Here is a 25,602-nt window from a genome sequence, read left to right on the forward strand (position 1 = left end):
TGTTGCACCAATTCCAGACCACTGCGACCGGTTCGGACGTTGCGTGCCAGTCGACCGTAAGCCGGCGGTGTTCACGCACATATTGCTCGTGCGTCGTTTGTTCCCAACTCCAAGAAGAGTAGGAAACATGCTGACTGACGACTACAATTGGAGAACGGTTTCTACGAAGGATAATGTAACCTCTGCTGATTCCCAGAATATCACAGGAGCCCAAAAAGGGATCTCCAGACCGGGCGCCCAGCCATGGGCCTAATCTTCTCTACGCTCAGCGCGAAAACAGCCTCATGACTGATACTTGAGGCTGCCGTAAGTAGTGTTTGTTTGCTGGCGTTCTGTCTGAAGAGAGAAGAGGGGGCCAGGAAAAATTGGAGTTTTGGTCGACGTCGGAGCTTGGACCACGAGCTAGCCCGCATTGGGTCTGGAGCTTGCCGAACCTCAATCTGGCCGCATGGGCTCTGGTCGTCGAATCCACTCGACTTGTGGTTTGGCTTTGGGGCACGTTGCAACTTTCCGAACCTTGCTGCAGCCTGTCCGGACTCCAGGCGGTACTTTGAATATTCATCTTCTCTCCCTCAACTCGCATCCTACGACTCTCTCCGCACCTCCACGCCTGCCCCGCGAAATCGAATTGTGGGCGCCGCTTGGTCCCACCACAGCCCACCGCACTTCCTAGAGACACTCTACATCAGACACCATGGCCGACTACGAGGCACTGAAGGACCAGTGGAGCGACATTGAGGACAAGGATGGCATCAGACTCAGTTGGAACACTTTCCCCAGCTCGCGCATGGTATGACATTGCGAATACGTGTTGATAATACGGAATGCTAACACCTTGGGCAGGAAGCATCGCGGCTAGTTGGTAAGAGGGATGCATGAGCAAAAGATGTCAGCGACTGACACGCGTAGTGCCCATCGGAGCCCTCTACACCCCACTGAAGGAGACCTCAAGTCCGCTACTTCAGTATGATCCGATCATTTGTAAGGCGCCTTGCCGCGCCGCCCTCAACCCCTTCTGTCAGGTCGACATGCGCGCCAAGGTCTGGCAGTGTCCTTTCTGTATGCAGCGAAACGGCCTCCCACAGCATTACAAAGACATCTCGGCAGAACAGATCCCTCCAGAGCTCCACCCGAGCAATACCACCATCGAGTACCAGCTTCGCCGACCGGCGCCGTCACCGCCAATCTTCCTCTTCGTTGTCGATACTTGTCAAGAGGAGGACAGCTTGAAGGCACTCAAAGACTCCATCATCATGAGTCTGAGTCTGCTGCCGCAGTACGCATTGGTTGGTTTGGTCACATTTGGAACCATGGTAGGTTGAAGTCAGTTCTCGGTTGGGATGCGACTGATCTTTTGCAGACCCAAGTGCATGAGCTCGGCTACACCGAATGCGCCAAGTCGTACGTCTTCCGGGGCAATAAGGACTATACATCGCAGCAGGTCCAGGAAATGCTCGGCCTCGGCCAGATCGCGCCCCGCCCCAACATGCAGCAGCAGCCCGGACGACCTCCGATGCCCATTGGTGGCCCAGGTGCACGCTTCCTCCTCCCTGTTGCGCAGTGCGAATTCCAGCTCACGAACGCTTTGGAGCAGCTCCAGAAGGACCCATGGCCTGTGGCCAACGACAAGCGAGCGCTGAGGTGTACTGGCGTCGCACTCAGCGTAGCGGCTGGACTTTTGGAGACCTCTTTCAAGAACATGGGAAGCAGAATCATGCTTTTCAGCGGTGGCCCTGCTACTGAGGGTCCGGGTATGGTAGTTGGTCCTGAGCTGAGGGAGCCCATTCGATCGCATCACGATATTGACCGTGATAACATCAAATACTACAAGAAGGCGCTGAAGTTTTACGAAACTCTGGCAAAGCGCATCGCACATAACGGCCACATTGTCGACATTTTCGCTGGTTGCTTGGACCAGGTTGGTCTCCTTGAAATGAAGGGCCTCGTCAATTCCACCGGTGGACATATGGTTCTGACGGACAGCTTCACATCTTCTATGTACAAGCAATCCTTTGCCCGCGTTTTCAACAAGGACGAAGATGATAACCTGCTCATGGGGTTCAACGCTGACTTCGAGGTCCTAACGACAAAAGAATTGAAGGTTACTGGCTTGATCGGTCATGCGATCTCCAGCAACAAGAAGTCGCCATCTGTGGGCGAGACCGAGTGCGGTATCGGAAACACATGCTTGTGGAAAATGTGCGGTATTAGTCCCGAATCTAGCTACGGTGTTTATTTCGAGATTGCCGGCCAAGGTGGACCAAACCAGCTTGCGGCAGGGCCACAGAAGGGCATGATACAGTTCTTGACTTACTACCAGCATTCTGCTGGCACTTATCATGTGAGGGGTAAGTATCAATGCCGGGTTCTGCTGTAGAACGCCAATGCTAATATCTCTTAGTTACGACCGTTGCACGTAACCTAAGTGGGCCTTCGGGCGACCCAGCCATCGCCCAATCATTCGATCAAGAAGCTGCCGCTGTCCTCATGTCAAGGATAGCAGTCTTCAAAGCAGAGGTTGACGACGGACCAGACGTCCTCCGATGGGTAGACCGAATGTTGATCCGGTTATGCGCTCGGTTTGCAGAGTACAGGAAAGACGACCCTTCATCGTTCCGTCTCGAGAAGAACTTCACGCTCTACCCACAGTTCATGTTCCACCTGCGTCGATCACAGTTCCTCCAGGTCTTCAACAACTCGCCCGATGAGACCGCTTTCTACCGACATGTTTTGAACCACGAGGACGTCAGCAACTCGCTCATCATGATCCAGCCCACCCTCGATAGCTATGGTTTCGACCACGAGGGTGGCCAACCAGTTCTGCTCGATTCGTCCTCGATTCAGGCCGAGACCGTCCTTCTCCTGGACACATTCTTCCACATCCTCATCTTCCACGGCGAGACGATGGCGGAATGGCGCAAAGCGGGCTACCATGAGCAGGAAGGCTACGAAAACTTTGCCGCCTTGCTTGATGCACCAAAGGGCGATGCCAGGGATCTCATTCAGGATCGCTTCCCACTGCCCCGATTCATCGTTTGCGACGCCGGTGGTTCGCAAGCGCGTTTCTTGCTCTCGAAGCTCAATCCATCAACAACGCATACCAGCCAGGGTCAGTATGGTGGTGCGACGGCGCAGACTATCTTCACGGATGATGTCAGCCTGCAGACATTCATGGACCATCTGATGAAGCTGGCTGTATCTGGGACGAGCTAATAGATTAGCGTGATGGAAGGTCTTTGAGGGTTAGTCGGCGGCAGGACTGATGGTTACTAGAGTTGCGCCTAGCAAGGCAAGGGGGACATTTTATGATGGTTCTGACATGATGTGCGGGTGTTGAACATGCCCTTTGACTTTAGCCAAAACATCCCATTTACTACCATAGCTCTCATGTTTCCAAGTGCAAGTCTCCCTTCGGAGTTGTAAGAGTACTTTATAACTCAGAATACATATGCAGATGAGAGCCACTTATTGAGCTCCATGCACCCCATAATTCTTACAGAAGCTAATGTCTGAGTGGAGGCGCTCCTACAGCGTGCCGGCCTGATATCTCCCTCTCCTGCATATACAGTCTACATACCCGAATAGAAAGGCGATATCAAAACACCGTATCATACAGTATAATACACAAAACATCTTATAATCCAACAAATTTGAAAGCCCGTAATTTCACACCTTCCCAACTGTTCAGCTTCGGTCTCACATCCAGGTAGAAGTTCAACTCCTTCCCTGATCTCCCCTCATCCTTGCCAGCATAGAAGTCGATCACGTATTCTACCTTTGTCCCGCACCGATCGACGACCCAGTCATGCCTATCGAAGGGCGGCTTGTACCCCATGAGTGTATTAAGCCTTGCGCGGGGCGTAAGAGACGAAGAAAGCCCCGAAAACGAAGACAATTTTGGCCCACCGCACGCCTCACTCCCCCTCCCCTTCTCCCATTCCTTGATCTCCTTCCACGCCCGCTCATTGACCGCGTTGTGAATCGGTACAATAGTGTGCATATCAGTCTCCTCAGGACTATACGCCTTCCGCTTCATCGCATCAAAGAACATCTGCTCGCTGGGATATATCCAATTGCCGGACTTCTTGTCAACGCCGGTATCTTCCTCGCTATTCGCGGGCCTGGCGCCAGCGACTGGCGCATCGCCGGGTAGTGCGCGCGGAATGGTGCTTATCTCGCGGTCGGTACGAAGTTTGCGTATTGAGTCCATGACTCCGGGTGTATGTGCGGATTGGGATTGTTGCATAGCGGAGGAGTCGCAACCAGGTGTTGCGAGGGGCGCGGCGTGCGGTGGTATTGGTGGTTGTGAGGGGTTCGCTTTTTTGGCATGGGCGAGCCATGCTTCGCGGGTCTTGTGGTCGACGGGGCAGGCAGCTGCCGGGTCTGGGGAGTCTTGCGCTGCCATTGTGGATGTGTTCGATTGTTGTTGCGGACCTCCGGATGTAAATGGTTGGCGATGGAGCATAAGAAAAGTTGAGCTTGGGCCACGGAGGTCGGGAGTTAGGTGGGTTGTGATTGGTTAAGCTTGTTGCGGGAGGAGAACGCCAGTTCACCGCTTCGGAGGGTACATATTGGGCAATTACTCATGTAAGGGGTTAAAGTTCTTCTGATTTCCTCGTCACTTGAAAGTTTCTCTTAAATTCGAAAGACTCGGGAATTGCCTGTTTTGTCAGGTCTCCCAGCCCCAGGACCATCCCACCGAGACCCTGCATAAACAAAAATCCATTGAACCCCACCAACAACAGATCCTCTACTTATCCTTTAACAAACACCACCAAACCACCACAATGTCGGAGATCTACCGCGCCAGTACGACCGCTCCGGTAAACATCGCTGTAATCAAATACTGGGGAAAGCGCGACCCCAAGCTCAACCTTCCCACTAACTCCTCCCTCTCCGTCACCCTCTCGCAAGCCGATCTCCGCACCCACACCACCGCCTCCTGCTCCTCAACATACCCGAAAGAGGATACCCTGCTCCTCAATGGCAGCCCACAAGACGTCTCAGGCGCCCGAACGCAAGCCTGCTTCAGAGAACTGCGCGCCCTCCGCAAGCAGCTCGAAGACTCCAACTCTTCGCTCTCCAGGCTTTCCGAACTTCCCCTCAGGATCGTGAGCGAGAACAACTTCCCCACCGCGGCGGGTCTCGCTAGTTCTGCCGCAGGATTCGCTGCCCTTGTCAGGGCTATCGCGAACCTTTACGAGCTCCCCTCCTCCCCCACTGATCTCTCCCGCATCGCTCGCCAGGGCTCCGGCTCCGCTTGCAGGAGTCTCTTCGGCGGCTACGTCGGCTGGGAACAAGGTTCCGCCACTGATGGCAGCGACAGCGTAGCCTTCCAAGTCGCGCCCGCCTCACACTGGCCCAACATGCGCGCCGTCATCCTTGTTGTGTCGGCGGCTAAGAAAGGCGTGTCTTCCACGACAGGCATGCAGACCACCGTCGCCACCTCCTCCCTCTTCGCTGCACGAGCGAACGAAACTGTCCCACGCCGTATGGCAGAGATGCAGAAGGCGATCCAGGAGAAGGACTTCGAGGCTTTCGGTAAGGTCACTATGATGGACAGTAACAGCTTCCACGCCACGTGCCTGGACACGTATCCCCCGATTTTCTACCTCAACGATGTGTCCCGCGCGGCGATTAAGGTTGTTGAGAGCATCAACGCGGCGGCGGGCAAGATCATCGCGGCGTATACGTTTGATGCGGGACCGAATGCGGTGGTGTATTACCTGGAGGAGAACGAGAAGGAGGTTGCGGGCTTGTTTAAGGCTGCGATTGGGGAGAAGGATGGCTGGAAGTGTGAGAGGGGTGAGAAGGTTGAGGCTAATGGTGCAAACCTGGAGAAGATTAAGGAGGAGGCTGGTGTTGCCGTGGAGCTGTTGAAGGACGGTGTGAGCAGGGTCATTCTGACTGGCGTAGGAGAAGGACCCGTAAAAACGGGGGAGACTCTCATCGATGAGAAGGGTGAGCCTATCTTGTAGAGCAAGGGGGGCTGGGGCGGTTTGTCTACATGTACGCACCGTATTGAGATACCCACGGTACGAAGTAGAATGGCATGCCGTGCCTGGCGACGCCTATGATTCTATCTCCGTTAAGTCCTACATAATGTCTAATCTGCTAGGGACAGGAACGACTGCTTCCGACCATGTTTTTCTGGTTGCCCGATATGTGAACAGACCTGTAGTGTTATGATATATCGGGGTAGCACTCAGCCTGGCGTTCAAGACGATGAAAATCCTCTAGTTGTGCACTTAATCGGCTTATGCGAGCCGACAGAAACTATGGGTGTCATCCGGAGTGGCGCAAGCTTTGAACCCTCGTATCGAGAGGAATAGAGCTTTGTAGTTCTTGATGTTTCTTTTGAGCAAAGTCTAATGCACAACATAAGTTGCTGTATCATTGTACAGCACTTGAGTGTCGTGGCGCTAATTCACGTTTACTCCAAATCCCGTATATAAGTGCTGGATATTCGCGCGGAGACTAGTGTTGCAAGTGGACTCGGATCTTGGACTTATAGCAGATTACCGTTTGCGTAGGGAGAAAATTGATTTTTTAAGGAGGCGACTATGTGTTCTCAAATGCATTTACGAGCACTTGAACGTTAGTCGATTATCTTGCTCAGCAGCAAGCTAGTGGTCAGGTCTGCATGAGGAAAAGGATGATGGGTCTGGAGTGTACTTAGTCCTTCGCGAAAATCAGCAGATGTTCAGAAAGTTGAGAAACGGGTGTAGTAGGCTCACCTGGAACTCATCGATAGGAACGTTGGCAAGGTAGCGTATGTGCTGAGGGCGCATCAGGCTCGCTGTGAAGGGCTCCCTTCACTCCAGGGAGTACACCATGGAGGTAAACCGCAGATTTATCATTAACATAGTTTTATGTATTGAGGCGATGTAAGCAAGTGTTGGGAGTATGAGGTTTGGGTGCGCCAAATTTATAGTGTACTCATGCAAGTCATATTCTCGAAAAGTTGTATGATCTGCAAAGGTAATATGATCTGGCTTTTAGCTTCGCGTGCTTCAACAGCCATCATAATGTCAAACGCATTCAATGTGAGAAGTCAACGAACCATGGCAATAGGTGACATTCTACACCTTCACCAATAATGGAACATGAGAGATCTCTTCGGTATTTACATCACCTGCTGCCTGCGCGCCAATGAGGACAGCCAGAGGCGCCAGGCACATGATCGAAATGGAGACATACCTCTCTCATGTACTAAATCAAACAGAGAATACCTTTCAAGACCGTCTCCATACCCCTGATTATAGTAAGAAGTTGTATGTCTAAGGGTAATCGGCCTTTCTGTTGCCTGATCTGAACCAGAATAGTACATTCAACACCATGGAAGGTGCATTCCGTCGAAACATATCTTGTAGTGTAGGGAATAAGATTATTGAGGACTTGATCGTGGGCACAGGCACTGTGAATGGCAACAAGGTCGTTGTTGGCGCCGCCGTAGTGACTGAGCGCTGGAAACGTCCTCCTAAGATTGCCCAGAAGGCGGCTTAAGACACTTTGAAGATGATCAAAGCCTACTATAGGTTATCCCTAACAGATTCCTAAGGGCACCAAGAATGTCGTTGCCACCAAGCCTGTTTGTACGCTTCTCATACTCAGAGCTTACAGTGCCCAGGTGATTTATAGGGAGAACCTCCATTCTAGCGCGAGAGAGCCCCTGTCGCATATTACTGCGAGATTTTACGACAAGGACGGCAATGCTAAGACCGGACATCTTCATCCTACGGGTAAAGAGGGCGAATAAAGCTTGAAGTTGATGTGAGTGTGCCTACGCATTATTGAGCACGTTTAACCCTATGTGTAGATAATACATGGTTTTCTAAGATTAGACGTTAATATTATATAATTTGCCTGGATAATCCAATTATTAATAATTAATGAATTAGTATCTAAATAGAGACCCGAAAAGTAGTGATCTTACCATGGTCAGGCATATAAAAGGCCGAATGGTTTATCGTTGTAAAGATATCCAAAGAACTGTGGTAAGTTAGTGAAAGACAATCCTGACTACTATAGCTGGTTTTCCGCGAAACATATGTAAGTATGACAAGTAGGGGCTGGCGGCGCGCTACCACGGTGAGTCCACCGGCGCTCTTCAGTGCCGTTGAAGAGAAGAGCACTGTGACCATGTACGCATTGCAGCTCTACGTATTCGCGCGCGGGTATAAAGTGGCGCGTCTTCTCAAGAAGCTTTTCTCACCATCACATCCACAATCAATGTATCAACGTAGACACCGCTGAGTCTATCCCGGCTGTTGCATACGCCTGCGAGAAACTCAGTGAATACGACGACATTTGGAATAGTGAGGACGATCCCGTTTGGATGTACCTGGTCACAAAGTACGTCGCGCAGTGGGGCCACATCTCCCCCAACGTACGTAGGCGATTACCGTACTTGCTGTTACATTCGTACCTGAGACAGATGCCGGATTCTGAGACGGTTGAAATTGTGCAGGCGCACGATCGTGAACAGGGTAAGGTTAGAATGGATGGCATGCAATGGGAGTGGCACGACAACATTGGGTTGGTGGAGGTTTGTGATTGGTTTAAGCAGGAGCGTGCGGTTTTTGCGGAGGAGGAGGTTGTAGGGAGGTTGGGGGGTACTTTGATTGTGCTGATTGAAGGGGGTGTGGAGAGGTTGGTCTTTCAACTGCGGATGGCGTACTTTGAGAGGGGAAAGTCTTAGAGGCTTGGTCGTGGATTGGGATATGGAACGGGCAGGAGCGGGCAGGATCGTTCATGGTGTTTTGTCGCTTTGCATGTATCGCGGCACCCTACCGTAGCCGTAAAGAGTAGTCGACTTTAGTATCATACTCAATCTCCCCACTGTCGTCCCTTGATCACTGGTGAACTTTGTGATGTTGTTCTGGTGTCAGCAATTCCTTCGGTCATGACGAGTGTACTCTGACTAATGAAGATGAGATGTACAAGCGTAGCCGTTATTATTGCACGTTTGACTACCGCAATCGTACTGAAAGAGCTTCTGTTGCGATCTTCACCAGAAGAAGCTGCGCAAGCAACACCCCAAACGCCGTGGTATCGGTGTCTAACAAAAGAGAATGCTCATGCAACGTACGAAACTCCGCTTTACAAGAGAACAGCCAAAATGATGATGACCAAGACAATAGCGAGAATGAGCAATAGGATGCAGGCCTTGCTCCTTGCACCCTTCTGGTAGTTGCTCGCTTGCTTCAGGTTTACGTGAGCTCCGCGGGATGCGTCATGTGTGGTCTCGACGTTCTCCTCGATAATATCAAGCTGTGCTCCCTGCTCGTGCACCATGTGCGCCACATCGCGAAAGAGCTCGTTCAGTTCGCCGACGGACTGCTCGATGTTGCGGATTTCAGATTCGCGCTCGATGATGAGTTGCTCCTGGAAGTCGACGTCGTCTTGGTTCGCCAGGCGCAGCTGTTCTTGCTCTTGTTCCTGTCCGAACCCGCTTCGCTCTTCCGTCGGCGAGGTCTGATCCTGCAGAGCTGCTCGTGCGGCTGAGTTGGATGCCTTCTCTTTCTCGATAGCTTGTCGCTGTAGCTGCTGGAACTCGGTGAGGGTTGCTTTGAACTCGCGGCTAAGCTTTGACTGGGTGAAGCGTTGCGAGGGCTATCTTGATTAGCGGTGCTCTGTAATGAACATAACATGATCTCCATACCCCGACATCTGGCCAGGTTGTGAGCTTCTTCAGTCGTTCTCCAATGTCCTTAAACTTGTCCGACGTCTCCTCCGACGTCGTTCTGACCCGCTCCCGAACTCTAGGTGTCTCACGCGATGTTCCAAGCTTCGCAGTCTCCTGTGAGAGGCGGGCGACGTCGCTCGTCAACGCAAATAAATCGTCTCCAAGCTTCGAGGCGAAATCGCGAAACTCAGGGTCGTCAGCATACTGTGGGTCGTCCTCTCTTCGCCATGTCGTTGGTTGCGACTCGAGGGCCGACGAGTGCTGGAAGGACATTTCGCAGGGGGATACGGTTCAGCAGTGAGAAATGATCGATATAAGCACCTCAGTGAATGCAGCGATGTATAGCTGGCCTGCTGCCTGGTGCGCCGTAAGCTGTGCGTGGTAGTGTTTCGTTACCTGGAGGTTGGCAGCAGGCGTTCCTGGGCAATGACGAAGTGCGCACGTGCCATCCCTGCAGCCGCTCCTTCTTTAATAAGCCAGGCGTCGGCGCAGGAGAGCTCCGACCTCGAGTGTTTTGTTCAAAGTTCAAGTAAACGAGCTTCAACGCGAGGCTGCAAGCTTTTATAGCCGCTTCTTCTTTCTCTTGCAATTGCAAGTTGTTTCTTTGCTCTGCCCATGCGATGATATAGGGCTCCTTTTCGATCGACACACCGCCCGACCGCTCCGACTCCACAACTATGCCTCCCGCGATGCCAGTACAGGCGCCTATACGACCGTATCGAGACTTCGTCACCCCGGTCCTGCACAAGCGCTTCACAAGTGCTGCGGTATACACGGCTTTTCTTTGCTGGCTGATCTCGGTGTGGCAAGGAACGTGGACACACTGTACGTAAAGTTTCCAAGCCACACTCAACTTTGCTAACATGGAAATGTACTACTAGATCTCTGGTCGTGGTTCCTAATCGGACCCGTTGGCATTCGGGCGCTCCTACTCTTCGTATCCGCCATGATAATATTTATCGGCCGCATTGCGCAGTATCACGTTGGCGAGAGAAACACAGAAGCCGGTTGGGATACTTTTAAAAAGTATGCCTTTACAGGCAGGACCATTATGACCGTAGCATCCTACGTACTCTCAGCATTTCTTTTCGGCGAGATTTACATCTGGACTCAACCCGAGAGCAAGAAGCTCGGCTACACCGACCAAGGGAAGAACTATGAGCGACTTCGGCTCAATGAACGACCAATGTTCCTTCGCTACATGTTCGTTGTCCTGGCGTTGGTCCAGAGTGGGGTTCATTTGTGGTGCGATTACGACAAGATCGTTTTTCATGCGACCAAAGTGAAGGCCGAACAAGATGCTGCTGCGACTTCACTGGCACCAAACCCTCGACAAGTCCTTATTCAGAAACTATCGTCCCTCGCTCAAACCGCTGCCATTGGTTCGGGTGCCGTATCGCTCGTAGGTGCTTTGATATACATTTTTGGCTTCCGCTATGTCATCTGGCCTTCGTATTATGCGTGGGCGAGGAACGTGCTTATGATCAGCCTTTCCAAGTCGCGGCCATTACCTAATACTCTACCACCTTTCGCCCCTTTGATTGGCATGTTCCTTGCGGAAGGTGCTTTGCTCTTGTTTATGTGGCAGTTTATCAACACAACCTTCGACCTCTTCATGTCACAGCCTCCACTGAAGAACGACAAACCTATCACGAATGATTCAAAGGATCCGAACGGCAGCCTTCTTAAAGGCTTGAAAGCTAAGAAAGACACCATCAAGGCTGTAGCTCTCTGGGAACTGGCTTTGATCACAGAGTATTTCCCGGAACGCCGCAAGACTGTTTATGGAGAGCTAAGCCGCAAGAACGGTACTACTCTGAAGCAGGTCGTCGATATTTGCCTCTCGGAAGTTAGCCTCCTCATCACTCGCCTTAACGTGGGCCTGGATCCGCACTATCGCCCCCATGACGAGGCTGAAAAGAACAAGCAACTCCAAACGGTTTCTCTAGTACCACAGATCGCTCCTGGTCTCTATGACGCACCAGTCAAAGCTCCTGGCCTTCCCCCAACTACTACGAGGGAGAAACTCGTTGACGTGGCTGGTGACTTCGCTAAATCGCTTTCCTCACCGCAGAACGGCGTAAAGACTCGCGAGTATCTCAAAAAGAGTACCGCAGAGGTTCAGCAACATCTCCAAAAGAGTGTCAACGAAGTCGAAGCCCGCTCTTCAGGCTTGTACTCGCAGTTCATGGCTTCGCCTTTTGGATATCCCTTCCGCCATAGCCTTCGCCGCACCACCAACGTTGTTGTTGCTGGCGCGCCATACTCGCGCCTCTCCATCCTGTGCAACGCCATCACCGCGCTGACGAACCTCACCGTATCCAGTATCTTAGAGGACGAGTATGGACGCATGCAGGACGAAGTACCGCAGATCATTCGCGTGTTTACTGTGGCATTGAATAAGCTGGACGAGTACATCGCGAAGCTGAACGTTCACTGGACCGATTTCGACGCGCTGGCAAAGCCTGAGGCGGAGCGGAAGAAAGTTGCCGAGGCGGAACAAGTGAGGGAGACTTTGAGAGCTGGACTAGAAAAGATTCTCAGGAGCTTCGGCGAGTATTTGACGGGCTTGAAAATGTCGAGGCTAGAGATAACGGAGGCGAAGAAGGTGGCTTCTAACGGGCCTGAGATGGCTTATGTACGATAAGAATGGTTAACTTGGCATCTACGATGGAGATATAAAAAAGCTGGATTATGAAGGAATATGCTCATTGTTTCGTCTCCAAGCTTACTTTGCCAAGGTTCTTTGATTCGAAGTCACAGAGAGAAGCTGTACAGGTGACAGAATACCCAGATCCAACACAATTCAAACATATGAAATCTTGACGTATCACCAGTTGAGCCATCCGATTGGGGTGCCTCGTATCCCTCCGTGGAATTTCTGCCTCGGCAATGCATAGTCAGTCATCCAACCATACTTACTCCGCGCATGCCCGTCCGATCCTGAGACTTACGGCAAACAACTCAAAATACCCTTCAGCTTCCCCAGCACAACCGCCTGATTTGCAGCCGTACTATCTCCTTTCGTGCTCGCATTCCCCACCGAAATGCTAACATAGCATCCACTCGTTCCAACGACTTTAGATTCCGTCGGCAGTCTCGTAGATCCGCAGGTTGAGACGTCCGCCGCCGTGCCACTGGACGCGCTGTTCACGCGACTAAGGACGTATTTGAAGGATGAGGAGCTAGTGCAAGAGCCGGAGCCGGCGGAGGGGAAGTTCACGTTAAGGTAGACACCAGTTGGTAGATATGGCGCGCCCGAAGCCAATATCGTGTTCGTAACGGTTGTAGACAAGGATGCGCTGTATGGGTGAGCATGATTTCTTGCAATGAAGAGGATTAGGAGAAGTACTAGATGGTCGAGTACGCCGGCACCGGACTCGTCGTCCACGCCACCTGGCTCCCGCTACTTCCTGAGAACGCAATAGCGGGCACGCCCCCCGTAGAAGCAGCATAGGACGCCGCCCCCACCGTTCCGGAGATCAGTGTGGTGGAGCCAAGGTTTGAGCCCACGTTGGGGCCTGCTACAACGATGGCTGGGTTCCCGGAGAAGAATTTTGGGGAGAGCGTGGAAAGACCGTATTTTACAGAGGTCACGGGATAGGAGTTTACGTAGTTGAAGTGCGTGTTTGAGGAGTTGGTGCCCGTTGCGGGGGAACCGGCGGGGCAGCTGTTGAATTCGCAGCCGGAGGAGCCTACAGTGGTTGGCCTGGAGTCGCTGGAGCCTGCTTCTTGTTAATTCTGTCGTGGTATTGACGATAATAAGGATCATTGTTTTTACCCGTTCCGCTCTCGTTCTCTGCCGGCGCCGATATAACGACCGAGTTGCCGGAGGAGGTGAGAGCATTGTAAAAGGTTCTGATGTTCAGCTCTGCCCAGCCGTCATCGTTTGATAGAAGGATATTGGCCGCTGAAGCGACAACGGGGTAGAGTAGCAAGTGAGAGAGATGCATCTTGGACAGGCTTAAGGGTGGTAACTATTCGCAACGAGGGGGCCCCTCAGTTACGACGGTCAACGATCTATATATCCTCTCCACATACAAACCTCGGATTCACACTACACTATATCGACGCGCCATGAGCGTGGGACATCTGCCAGCCGTTAGTCCACGTGTGGATGGAGACCTTCCCGATGTGGCAGGAGGACAGTATATTTGAAGCATAAGGAACCCAATGAACGATATATTTGACGCACGTGAAGATGGTGATGTGCTCAATTTGGTAGCTATTGATCAAGTATATGATGATTAGTGTAGAATCATTTGGTGTTGGAGCTCATTGTTGGCAGTGGGGTAGTTCATGGGGTACGTAATCCTTCCATACTACGGCAAGGTACGGCTTCGGGACCTGATGAGGTTAGCGTGGGCGCACCTCTAAGCGCCTTCACAGTACACACGCATAGAGCAAGAGGGTGGGCAAGGTGGATCTTCTTTCCTGTGGGTGAACTGCACTATTATGTTAATTCATCTTATGAGCCAAGCGTCATGGAGATGCCTAAGGCCTGATATGGGCAGCGTAACCGTTGCTGTAGAACCACCATAAATTCGCTCTCTTCCAATGCCCTCACTATCCAATCCAACCCAATCCAGTCTATCCAAACGCCGCCGCAATGCTCGTATACATCCAAAAAAGCAGTGCTAGCCCAAGGGTATATACGCCTCCCACTAGCCACAAAATGACTCACCACGCATCACCCCACCCCTCATCCTCCTCTTCATTTTTGTGCGGCTCCGGCGTCTTAACCTCCTTCTTCGGCTGCGCGACAACAACTCTCTTCACATTCGGTGCACCTGCTGTCCTGGCCACAACAGGCTTCTTAGTAGCCGTCCCTGACTTCGCGAGCCCCTTCGGCAATGTCTTGGTGACCGTCTTCTTCGACTGATTCTGGGCGGCGAGCCAACCCGCGAAATCTGGTTCACCCTTGTCGTCAAAATTTGCAGGCGCTGAATTGACATTCGGTGCACCCCACGGATCATCTTCCTCCTCCTGCTTCTTGCTTGCGCTGCTACTGGTGCCAAACGCATCGTCATCTCCAAAGCCACCCCAGTCGCCATCAAAGTCCTCCGTTTCGTCATTGAATGCATCGACCGGATCTGGGCTCGCCATTGTTGGGATCGACGCGGCAGACTTGGTGAGCGTCATGCCAGGCCTCGATGAGGGGGTAAGTGTAGGCTTGCTTGCGGTAGGTACAGCGGGTGGGGGTACAGAGTGCGACCGCTGATCAGCACTGCCATTCGTAGCAGCGCCAGCTTGCATCTGGCCGCTTGCAGCTGCGAGCTTGTTCGTGAACGAGGATATGGCCCAGCCGGTCCATGTGCTATCATTCGCAGGGGTGCCCATGCGGGGCACCGCATTACCACCGCTTGCAGAGGTAATCGAGGGGGATGGGAGAACGGTGTCGGGCATTGTGGCAGTGTATTTGCGGATGCGGGTTATGTATATGTCAACTGTTTTCTGAGCTTGGTCACGGATCATCTTCTCTTTGTCCACCAAGGACGGGCACATGACGGGAAGTAACTTTGAGGCACAGTCTTCTTCGCTGAAAAGGTCAGCGGTTGCGGAGAGGGCCATTAGTGCGGCGTTACGGGCGTGGACGAAAGGGTCTCGGAGTGAACGTGCGAAGGCAGCTGAGAGGACCTTGGCTCGGTTCTGTGTACTGTTAGCTTGTGTAAGAGGACTACTGTAACTCGAATATACATTTGCTCCAAGATTTCGTGCGATCTTTCCGAGACAGATAGTTGTGTTCGTACGGATACCAGCTTGTTCATCATTTGCGGTTTTGGCCAGATGTCTTAACAATTCGCCGTTCACAACGCGGTCTGATAGCTTCGGTACAATGACTAAAACAGCCTTAACAGTCTCTTCTCGTACAACAGGCGCAACATCGGTGAAGCCAGTGACCTGCGAGCAATTAGCAATGATTAGCGGGAGCGTAACAGTCACGAACCAGTTGCGGGAAGATCTGATTATTGACAATCTTCTGCGGTAAATGATCGATCATCAGAGGAAGATTGTTCAGCAGGCATACGCGGATCGCACGATCAGGGTTCGCGAACAACCGCACAACGACAGGTGTGATTTGCGTTTCGTACTCTTCGTCAGATAGCTTGGCGCCTATCTGCATGACGGTGCCAAAGACCTTTGCGCCACCACCTCCAAATTCTACGGACTTAAGCAGTTCGGGCAGGACTTTCATCTTGAAAAAGTCGGCGGGAAAGTCATCAGCGACTTCGTCGAGTTTGCTATGCCTGCGTTAGTATATGGGTATGATCGGGTACGTGGTTTACAGACCCAAGAACTTCATTTCTCTCGTCTTCGGACTTAAGACCTATGTTTTCAATATCTTCGGTCACTTGAATTAGTGGTGTCTGAAAGAATCCGCCTAATCGTTTTCCCTGGTCGAGGAACTGACCAACGCTCATTCTCGACTTCGGATTGGCGTTCAGTAAGCGTTTGTAGGCTTGTTGTATGCTTGGAGGTATACTCTTCATCTGTCCTAGCTGATCGCTTCCTTGGAAGCTGCCATTGAACACTTCGAAGATGAGTGTTCCAAAGTTGTACGAGTCGACCGCATGTGTGGGGTTCTGCTTTATGACCTCCCATCCACCCTTCGACACCTCTGGAGGCATGTATCGGCGTGCATCCGGAATAGCGCTTCCATATCTAGGCAATACTGAATCATCCTCTTTTACCGAGCTTAGGGCGTCGAATCCTCCGAGCTTCCACTCGCCGCTTTCGCTGAAGAATATAGATGCTGGCCGTATGCAACCATGGATCGATGTAGCTTCCGTGTTCACAAACTTCAAGGTCTTTGCGACGTTATGCAATCCCCATTTTATCGTCTCCTCGGTAAGACTCTTGCGCTTGACATGCCAGCTGAGCGGACTAAGTCTCTCGGTCGCAATGTAAATGTATGCGTCTGTCTGCGTATCCTTAGCCCGATCTCCAAGATGGACCAAGTCAATTCTACCTCTACCGTATCCAACACTTTCACAACGCCCGGGTGGCGCAGGGTGCGTAGCTTGCGGAGCGCATTGCGAGCGAGGGGTAACCGAGACTTACTCCCCGTCGCGTCGAACGAGAATATACTGCACTTGGACCCATCTTCCTGATACATTGTTAGCCGCAAGCTTAGTTGTGTAAGACAGCCTAGGCCATACTCGCTTTATGCCGTTGTACAAGGTCCAGATAGAGTCGTCAATGTCTACACGGTCGCCGAACGTGTACCCAAACGCAGGGCCCTTGGAAATAGCCGATGCAACGGCAGACTTGAGGAAGTCCATGGCTCCGGAGCAGAAGAGAAGCTGCACGTACACGAGGCGAAGAGCGTTGCTGAGGATTAATCTCAAACCCACTGGCGCCTGTCTCCATATGGCCACGCTCTGCGCTTTCTATTTTGGGACACGCGGGGCAAGCTCCAAGCTCCCGCAGCCCGTCACTGGCATACGCGCGACTATCGCGTCTTCTCTCAACCACCGTCGTCACTTGCGCACCACTACTGCGTCTGCGTGTAAATCAGCGGCCTCGACGCGTTATGCGCTTGTACGATATCTGAGTTGCCAAACAATGTCTGCGGCGACATATTTTGTAACCTTGGAAACGACCGAGTGCTGGCCTGGCGCGTTCCATGGTTTTGTCCCGGGCACCACCACCCAACATCACCTTCCGTCAAATCACTTTATTCTCCACGGTCGCTACTACCTACAGCACGTGCAAACGAGCTGGAGGAATCAAGCGCTGTACGACAGTATATTGACCTTGAGAGGCACGGTTAAGCTGGATACACCAAAGGTACGTAAAGCTTGCAGTCTACCACAACCTCCCAGCATACATGATGATCTTTCTGGTAAAAGGTCAAATCGTACTGATGGTTTCGCAAGAAGCCTCAGTATAGCGATGTGCTGTACAATCAACGAGATCAAAAGTCTACTGAAACGATGCACTTCACCTACTCCAATTCGCATATGCTTGTTAGGCGCTCGCTAATTTGCAACAGTAGAAATGCGTTGGTCTTGCACCTTTGCATAGCATTGTGAGTCTACCGAAGATGACCTATCCCCCTTCACAACGAAAGGGCTTTATGCTTGCACTGCAGACCTTCTAGCACGAAGCACCTCTCTTAACTCTCTGTTCTCCTTTTCAATCGATTCAAGCCGTTGCTCTAGATCTGACATATGGGCCTCTGCACCAACGCTGAGTTCGTCGACAATCTTTACCACGCGCAGCAGCCGCAGGACTACGATGAGGGATGCTACTTCCTCCTCGACGCCTTGCAGACTGACTTCGAAGATGAAAGAGACGACGATAATAGTAGCGTCGAAGATGTGAAACTTGGACTTAAAGTACCTGGAGATTGGTGGTTAGCGTTGATGACAGTGGCATCCAGAGTCGATGGACTCACGCTGTTCTGAATGCCCATATCGAAGCGAGCAACTCGACCATGAAGAGCGCCGAGAATGCTAGACTGACGCGTTTGAGTGCTTCTAATGCAGTGTCTGCTCCGGGTGTCTTGCGATCACATGTTTCAAGGTTTATCACGATGTCTACGATGTACAATGAGCTTGCGGGTGTTCACAACTCGACGGTTGGTTCGCGCGTACCAGCAAACATGCATCCTACATCAAGAGCTACAAGCAGCAAAACTGAATAGTGAAATGTCCTCGTGGAGAAGAAGCGGAGGAGTTTGCCACGCAGACCCGCCACATCAGTGTCAGAATCACTTAAGGGCTCGTGCGACGGTCCCTGCGGCCGGAGCATTGGCGAGGAAGACATGATCGAGTTCAAGTACGAAGTAAAGCGTGTACTGTCAAGGAAATATCGAGCTCATGCACGTGCCCGGAAGTACCGGCATGGACATTTGGAGAACGATGCAGGAAACCGTTGGGCACTCCGCAGGGCTCCCGCGGTTTGCTGCAGCCTCGCGGTGCCTGGGTTTGTGGAGCAAAGCTTACATAAACGCCGCACGGCCCAGGGAAGCTTGCATCATTTACTTTCTGTGAACCTCTCAACCTTATATTGGTACCATTCCTTTCCGGCGACACATTAAGTTGGACTTCCTAAGATCGTAAATTGTGACGCGACTGAAGCTAGGCGCGCGTCATTGAATCCACTGCGCACTACATCGCTCATTGCTATTACTAGCCGCAACACCAGCCTCGTAGGTCGCGCCAATTGCCTGGTGCTGCCTTCACTTCTGACTCCAGCGCAGGCACCTTCACCTTCGTTTGCGGAGATGTCCGACCGCGAACATGATATACCCCGCGAGGAAGATGAGCGCCGCTACGACGATGATCGTCTCGAGGACCGACTAGATGACCCCGTTGACGACCGCACCGACAGAGCACCCGAGGGTGAGCAAAACGACGAGGTATGGAGCCATGGCAAAAAGGTCCCTCCCAGAAGGATGGCGGCTACAACTGTTCTTCGGCCCGCGCATTGCGACTGCGACACCCTCCTTCGTTGAGTCAGGCTAACAAGCATCAGGAAATTGACGCAATGAAGCGCCGAGTTCTCGAGATGGAGGAAGAAGCCGCGAAGTTGCGCCAAATGCAACAGAGTTCCGACATGGAACGCCACGACCTACGCGAAAACAGAGAGGACGTTGACGCGCGAAGCGTCTTCGTAGGAAACGTGGATTACGAAGCATCGCCCGAGGAGATACAGGCGCACTTCCAAGAGTGTGGCAGCATTAATCGCGTTACCATTCTACTGGACAAGTTCACGGGGCATCCTAAAGGGTCAGTCTTCCCATTCCAAGAGGTGGTTTTTCCTTGATCCTTCCAATGTCCGGTGCGCAAGCCTGGCAGGCGCACAAGCGGTTGCACATGTCCAGCCAACCCTGACTCACTCATGATTTACATCACTGTTCTGCGTCGCTGGGATCTTTTCGCTACCTGGCAAGAGTTTGGCGGAAAGATTCGGACAAACGCTAATGAGCGTATGCAGGTATGCGTATGTGGAGTTCACTGAACCCAATCTCGTCGAGCAGGCGCTCGTTCTAAACGACAGCATATTCCGCGGCCGCAACCTCAAGGTACGTCACAACACCACTTCCTTCCAGGGATCCAATCGTATGGCGAACAATAACTAAAGTCTCCTTAGGTTGTACCAAAGCGCACCAACCTACCCGGCATGTCTCGGGGGCGTGGCGGTCGTGGTGGAGGTGGGCGCGGCGGAGGAGGCTACGGCGGTCGCGGCTCTCCCTATGGCGGACGCGGCGGTGGCGGCGGCGGCTACGGTCCTCCTCGAGGCGGCGGCTACCGGGGTGGATACCGCCCCAGGGCATCCGGATACCGTCCCTACTAGGCATTGACGCTGAACAAGGCCATCACATGTATCGATATCTATTTTGTCAAGGGCACCGGAGTGTAAGGGCGAGCGGTCAGACTGATTTGAGGATCTTCACGGAGCCGGTATCACTGAATGGTTATGGGCGTGTATTATATCAGCAAAAACACTGTTCCTATGGTGTTCTTGCCTCAGCATGTATCCTGGATTGGGGAGAAGACATTGTTTCACGCGGATCCTATCACGGGCGAGATTAGGATGGGAGAAATTGTGGGCTTAGGCTTTTGAGGGCTTAGGCTTTTGAGGGCTTAGGCTTTTGAGGGCTTAGGCTTTAGAGGCATGTGTTAATTCCTCAAAGGAGATCACTTATTACTCCCGACACGGAAACTTATCGGGTTGGCACACGAAAGGATTTTGTGTATGTGGGATCTATCATGTGAAAGTAGAGGCCTTGGTGAGTGCAGATCGGTGTCACTGCTTCCTCCGATGATGGTGAGAAGGCATCTCGTGAAACCGGCATATGTTGCCGCCATTAAACGCCAAACCCCGTCTTCTGGCGCCATGCCAGGACTCCGTATCGCCGTGTAGATCGTGCAAAAGAAATGAAGAATCACCAATCACCAAAACCGCTGTTTCATCACCCATAGACTCTCCGTCTCTTTTCATGCACTCCAAATGACTAGCGCCGAGACACTGCCCATCCCAGGCGTCCGGCTACGGCGCAGGATTCTCCTTGACAATCGTCCGAATCTTCTTCTCATACGCGACCTTATCCTTCTTGAATAGATTGAACGCATCGGCCTGTGCGGGCGACTCGGGATTTGGCTCGTCAAGCAGCGACTGAATACCCAGCAGGATCTCCTTGATGGTGATCGCAGGCTTCCAGCCTTCTTCCTCATTCAAAATCGAAAGGCAGACGGTGCCGGAGGGGTAAACGTTGGGGTGGAAGAGCGGGGGGTTGAACTTGCACTTTGGCGGCTTCGTGGGGTACTCTGTCGCAAAGGTTAGCCGGGGTCTTTGCCAGCAGATTTGGGGGCATATACCTTCGGGAAATGTGACTTCAAGCTTAAACAGTCCGCCCTCCCATATAGTCTTCTCTTTGCCGGGTACGCCTACTTCCCACTTCTTGAGATCCATCATGCCTTGTGAGTTGCGCACGGGTTTGGCGAAGAAGCCAAACGGATGGTCGCGTCGCCACTGCTTCCTGGGGCGCTATTAATACCGCACCTCTAATAGGCTCCTGTAGTGTCACTCACCTCTCCTCAGAGAGCCTATTCATGCACAGCGACATTTTTGTAAGGACGCGCGCAGCACAAGCTTTTCTGTGGAGCGGTTATCTAGATGCGAATCGCACTCGCACAGGCTTTATGTTGACCGAGCGGGTGGGGTATAAAGCAAGTCGGTCGCGCAGCGGACGTGAGATCTATAAGACAGCGAGCGTGTTGAAGGTGAGAGGCGGCGAAACACGCGTAACAAAGTCGGAGTGAAGCTGTCGTCGAGACGCACGTGACGTTCGGTTTCGCGCCACAGGTGGCTAGAACGCCGATCGCTGCTGCCCTGCCGCAGGCAAGCGCGTGCCCCACTAGAGGGCAGCCCCGCATAATGGCCGAGGTTTGGCACGGAGATGCATGCGACTCACAAGCAAGTCTGTTGATCCTCAGTCATTCAAATTTTCTCACATTTGCTCTTGTGTACGCGCAGTCCAAGATGGCGGAAGCTCTGGATAAAAAGAGCAATGTGGTAAAGGCAGAAGAAGCGCCCAAGGCTCCGCAGCAGGCGAAAGATGACATCGCATCTGATCCCGAGGAAGACGACCTCTCAGACTTGGACGGTTTGTCGCACGCCGTCGCCCAATACTCATCCCTCTAACGGAGATATCAGATGTTCTGGATGAATTCTCAAATGTCAACCTCAGAAGTGAATCCAAAGTTCCCTCCGCGCCAGCTCCAGCATCCTCCGGCCCTGGCAGGCCAGAAGCCCCCGCACTCGACCCCGCGGAAGCTCTGGTAGAAGATCAAAATGAGTTTGAGAAGGAACTGCAGAAGCAGATGGAGCAGCTGCTTGGTCAGGAAGGATTTCCAAAGGAGTTTCAGGATCTAATGAAAGAGATGGGGAATGCGGTGGGCGAGGACGATTTGGTAGCAGGCGCAGGAGTAGCAGGCGCAGCAGCACCTATCGCAAGCTCCAGCAAGGCTGAGGGTGAAGCTGAGGCAAAAGGGGAGCAGACGTTCCAGGAGTCAATACGTAAAACGATGGAGCGTATGCGGGAATCTGGAGATGCTGCGGGCGCCGCTGCAGCCAAATCATCTGATGACGATATCCTTGCACAAATGCTGAAGGAGATGGAGTCGGGCAATCTGGGTGGCGAAGGTGGTGAAGAGGACTTTAGTAAGATTTTGATGGGAATGATGGAGCAATTGACAAATAAGGAGATCTTGTATGAGCCGATGAAGGAACTGAACGATAAGTTCCCGGATTGGATGGAGAAGAACAAGGGCAAGGTAGACGCAGTCGACTGGAAGCGGTACGAAGAGCAGCAAACACTGGTGAAAGAGATCACGGACAGATTTGAGAGGAACGGTTACTCGGACGAGAATGCGGAGGACCGAGAGTACATTGTCGAAAGGATGCAGAAGGTAAGTTGATGGTAAAGAACAATCAAAATTACAATTGCTGACATCAAGTAGATGCAAGCAGCTGGCTCACCACCGCCCGATCTTGTCGGCGATATGAATGCGGCGCAGGAAGCTTTCTCAGAAATGGACCAAGGCTGCCCTACGCAGTGAAAGCTCATAAACAAGGTTGTCTGTCCTTCATGATACCCAGCAAATACACATGCGCCAAGCTTCAATCTTCATCTGTCGTCAAAAGACTTTGATCAGCATGGTCGTTCGTGACATCTTCTTACGATAACGCAGAAAGCCCCCGCGCTCGCCTCATCTCAGCTCAAATCCATCGCGTCTGCGTCGGGTAGACTCTCGAAGTTCGCGCTCGCAGCGTGGTGAGACTGCTGCTGCTGTTGTTGATGTAATGCGGACGCCGACGTGTACTCTATAAAGAGCTGATCGTAGTCCTCGTCATCGCTGCCATAGTGCTGGGACGCGTCCTGCTCTTCCTCCATCGAGGCAACCAACTCCTGCATCTCGCGCTCTTCTTGCGCGAGAACATAGTCCACTTCCTCCAGCTCCTGCTCCGGTAGTGATGATGTGAACTCTTCGATGTCTTCCTCGATTAGATCGTCGTGAATCTGCGGAGCCTGACGCGCCTTCTCGGCCTCCCAGCGCTTCTGCTCGGAAATATGATCTAGACGTTGAATCTATGGATAGTCAGTGGGTGCATGTTTGGCTTCCATTTGCTCACGCGTACCTGATCGCTCCTCGCATCCCACTTCTTGTCGTCCCGACCCTTCTGCACCCGCTTGAAGAACATATCGCGTCGCCGTTTTGTCGCGGCATCACGCGTCTGCACGACTGGGTTCGGCTTGTACGCACGCTGCGGCACCAAGGGTTTATTTTCGTCCTGCACCGGTAGGGGCATGCTGAGTTGGAAAGGGCGCGGGACCGCATTCGCGGAGCGCTCGGACAGTGGCGAAGGCCGCGGGGGCATGTAGAGATGTTGAGGATAGAAGGTGCTGGTGGCGAGCATGATGGTCGTGTGTAGTCACGGCAATGGTGTATGAGCGGATTGTCTAGAGGGTGCGATGGTTGTGCGGTTGTGTCGTGTGGATGGTTGGGAGGAAAAGCGCAAGTCGCGCTCCGTTCGCGAGACGCGTTCTTATCGATAGGCTCATTATATAATCAGAGCTATAACGTCATTAGCTCATGTCTACTGCACCACCACGCGGAATCACATATCATCAATATAGGTTGCAAACGTCGACCGATCGGTCGAAAAGAACATTTTTCTGGAGGTCTATCATTCGGGGGATGCTAACTACATTGCAGCGATAACTTTGAACTAGCGTTAGCATTCTTCCAAAGGATTGAAGACATCCTTAATGTCTGTCGGCCAATTCTTACTCTAGTCACGACCAGGATTAAGCACCATTTCACAGCGACGTCGTAGTCTAGGCCTTCTTCGCCACTCACACCTCTTGCCCTAGTTCATTTATCACAGACCAACTTAAAGATGCGGATCATACCATTTGAGAGCGGCACCAGGTCTGAAGCCTGCTTCGTTGGTGCATTGTCACCGATTGGCAGCTTTTTACGGGATCTTCCATCCTTGATTGTTCTTGCCTCCAAGCCATAGCTCGAGCAGCAGGATACCTAGTGAGAAGAAGTTTCGATCAACAGCGTCAATATGTACGTCATCGCTTGACGAAAATACTTGCTGAAGGAAACGTTCTTTATAGTTGAACGTTCCATCGTCAGCACTTGGGAAGAAGAGGATATATCTCTTGCTCAGCTATGTGCACACAATGGCAGTGCCAACCTGCACAAAAACGGCGCCTAGGTCCGTAAAAGAGATTTGATGGTGGAAGCGAGACGAAAGTAGAGCCATTCTGTATCTCACGGTCATCAGTAAATGGGGGAAGAGGGATGAGGGATGAGGAAGGCTGTTAGTCCACATGCTACCTCTAGAATACGCAACAACCCGTGGCAAGATACAAAGGCAAACACCTGGGAGTCGAAGATGCACATCGCAAAATTGTGATGGTCCCATCAACATCAACTCCAGGCCATAATGAAGGTGGCAGCCCCAAAAATCAAGAATGCGTTGCTCATCCTGTCACTCATTCACGGATCAATCCATATGTCTTTCGTCCAAATATCAAACGCCCGTCCGAGCCTACCGTTGACGCACCGAGCTGGCGGACTAATATCAGACGCGCCGACTAATGAAGGGAAAAGCTACCCACTCATTGCCTCTAGCGGTAGTGAGAGCAGTTTAACGTCATTTCTGTCCTTGATATCGTTCTGCCACTTGAAGATATCGCGTCCAAAGTAAAGACGTTCAACAGCATTACCGAACTACCTTTAGACAGGATCTCCGTCAATAATATAGAAGATTCGGGAACACCGTAAGCTGGAGAAAAAGGATTCTTGGAGCGCCCTCGTCCACTTTGCAGCGGCGGATGACGAAATGAAAAACGTGTCACAGAGACATCTTGGTAATCCGTCTTGCTTCATGGATCACAGCTTAGTTGATCCCTGAATTTATAGAATGCGGCTTGTTTCAGGTCTCCTTGTAGCGCTTACCGTAATTCAATTCTCTGTGATATACCTTGTTCTCTCATACCACCAGTATATGACGAGCGTAGGGTTTTATGCGCTGCACGCATCCGCCTTTTTTTTTTTTTGAATGAGGGACACTGTTTTCAAAGCTCTAATTGATCGCTAGCCCACTTACCACCTTCTCGTACCCGAGGCTGGCGTTTGATACGTGGTCGACCACTTTGCCTCGTACGTAGAAGTGCCCACGACCGTAATCGGCTTCTCATCCGAATAACTCGCCGATGTTACCACAGATCTTTGAATCCACGTAGACCACGGTGTAGATGTTGTACCGCCCGTGACGGGACTGAGAAGGACTGCTGTCGTCTGCGCCCACGCGCCAGACCACACAGTTGGCCCAGGGATAGGAAATGTAGTAGTACAGGCGGTGGTGCGTGTCTTCGTTTCGGT

General features: G+C 52.1%; 11 protein-coding genes across 11 annotated transcripts; 5 read left to right on the plus strand and 6 right to left on the minus strand.

Moving 5' to 3' along the window:
- Positions 1-694: 694 nt before the first annotated feature.
- On the plus strand, positions 695-3,213 carry SEC23 (GTPase-activating protein S23; the record flags this gene model as incomplete). The annotated part of the gene is made up of 4 exons (XM_056211028.1): positions 695-790; positions 894-1,313; positions 1,361-2,348; positions 2,402-3,213. The coding sequence occupies 4 exons, from the start codon at positions 695-697 to the stop codon at positions 3,211-3,213; spliced, it is 2,316 nt and encodes a 771-aa protein (XP_056074501.1).
- Positions 3,214-3,634: 421 nt separating this feature from the next.
- On the minus strand, positions 3,635-4,405 carry CYT2 (Cytochrome c1 heme lyase; the record flags this gene model as incomplete). The annotated part of the gene is made up of 1 exon (XM_056211029.1): positions 3,635-4,405. The coding sequence occupies one exon, from the start codon at positions 4,403-4,405 to the stop codon at positions 3,635-3,637; it is 771 nt and encodes a 256-aa protein (XP_056074502.1).
- A 382-nt stretch (positions 4,406-4,787) lies between these two features.
- MVD1 (diphosphomevalonate decarboxylase) lies at positions 4,788-5,978 on the plus strand (the record flags this gene model as incomplete). Its single annotated transcript, XM_056211030.1, has 1 exon — positions 4,788-5,978. The coding sequence occupies one exon, from the start codon at positions 4,788-4,790 to the stop codon at positions 5,976-5,978; it is 1,191 nt and encodes a 396-aa protein (XP_056074503.1).
- Positions 5,979-9,102: 3,124 nt separating this feature from the next.
- Positions 9,103-9,961, minus strand: PEP12 (SNAP receptor; the record flags this gene model as incomplete). Its single annotated transcript, XM_056211031.1, has 2 exons — positions 9,103-9,615; positions 9,665-9,961. 2 exons carry the CDS (start codon positions 9,959-9,961, stop codon positions 9,103-9,105), a joined length of 810 nt encoding a protein of 269 aa, XP_056074504.1.
- A 404-nt stretch (positions 9,962-10,365) lies between these two features.
- N0V89_002222 (uncharacterized protein) lies at positions 10,366-12,921 on the plus strand (the record flags this gene model as incomplete). The annotated part of the gene is made up of 3 exons (XM_056211032.1): positions 10,366-10,513; positions 10,570-12,326; positions 12,748-12,921. The coding sequence occupies 3 exons, from the start codon at positions 10,366-10,368 to the stop codon at positions 12,919-12,921; spliced, it is 2,079 nt and encodes a 692-aa protein (XP_056074505.1).
- Positions 12,922-14,368: 1,447 nt separating this feature from the next.
- On the minus strand, positions 14,369-16,971 carry CEX1 (Nuclear aminoacylation-dependent tRNA export pathway component; the record flags this gene model as incomplete). Its single annotated transcript, XM_056211033.1, has 6 exons — positions 14,369-15,337; positions 15,386-15,589; positions 15,636-15,930; positions 15,980-16,611; positions 16,659-16,796; positions 16,849-16,971. The coding sequence occupies 6 exons, from the start codon at positions 16,969-16,971 to the stop codon at positions 14,369-14,371; spliced, it is 2,361 nt and encodes a 786-aa protein (XP_056074506.1).
- Positions 16,972-17,766: 795 nt separating this feature from the next.
- N0V89_002224 (uncharacterized protein) lies at positions 17,767-18,130 on the minus strand (the record flags this gene model as incomplete). The annotated part of the gene is made up of 2 exons (XM_056211034.1): positions 17,767-18,034; positions 18,090-18,130. The coding sequence occupies 2 exons, from the start codon at positions 18,128-18,130 to the stop codon at positions 17,767-17,769; spliced, it is 309 nt and encodes a 102-aa protein (XP_056074507.1).
- Positions 18,131-18,920: 790 nt separating this feature from the next.
- On the plus strand, positions 18,921-19,993 carry N0V89_002225 (uncharacterized protein; the record flags this gene model as incomplete). The annotated part of the gene is made up of 4 exons (XM_056211035.1): positions 18,921-19,055; positions 19,172-19,425; positions 19,634-19,721; positions 19,790-19,993. 4 exons carry the CDS (start codon positions 18,921-18,923, stop codon positions 19,991-19,993), a joined length of 681 nt encoding a protein of 226 aa, XP_056074508.1.
- Positions 19,994-20,689: 696 nt separating this feature from the next.
- On the minus strand, positions 20,690-21,266 carry hus5 (SUMO conjugating enzyme Hus5; the record flags this gene model as incomplete). Its single annotated transcript, XM_056211036.1, has 3 exons — positions 20,690-20,967; positions 21,019-21,179; positions 21,232-21,266. The coding sequence occupies 3 exons, from the start codon at positions 21,264-21,266 to the stop codon at positions 20,690-20,692; spliced, it is 474 nt and encodes a 157-aa protein (XP_056074509.1).
- A 311-nt stretch (positions 21,267-21,577) lies between these two features.
- Positions 21,578-22,761, plus strand: PEX19 (Peroxisome chaperone and import receptor; the record flags this gene model as incomplete). The annotated part of the gene is made up of 3 exons (XM_056211037.1): positions 21,578-21,806; positions 21,857-22,611; positions 22,663-22,761. The coding sequence occupies 3 exons, from the start codon at positions 21,578-21,580 to the stop codon at positions 22,759-22,761; spliced, it is 1,083 nt and encodes a 360-aa protein (XP_056074510.1).
- A 155-nt stretch (positions 22,762-22,916) lies between these two features.
- N0V89_002228 (uncharacterized protein) lies at positions 22,917-23,620 on the minus strand (the record flags this gene model as incomplete). The annotated part of the gene is made up of 2 exons (XM_056211038.1): positions 22,917-23,291; positions 23,342-23,620. The coding sequence occupies 2 exons, from the start codon at positions 23,618-23,620 to the stop codon at positions 22,917-22,919; spliced, it is 654 nt and encodes a 217-aa protein (XP_056074511.1).
- Positions 23,621-25,602: the final 1,982 nt, after the last annotated feature.

The sequence above is a fragment of the Didymosphaeria variabile genome (genome assembly GCF_027946475.1).
Source record: "Didymosphaeria variabile strain IMI 356815 chromosome Unknown scaffold_2, whole genome shotgun sequence".
In the NCBI taxonomy this organism is placed as follows: domain Eukaryota; kingdom Fungi; phylum Ascomycota; class Dothideomycetes; order Pleosporales; family Didymosphaeriaceae; genus Didymosphaeria; species Didymosphaeria variabile.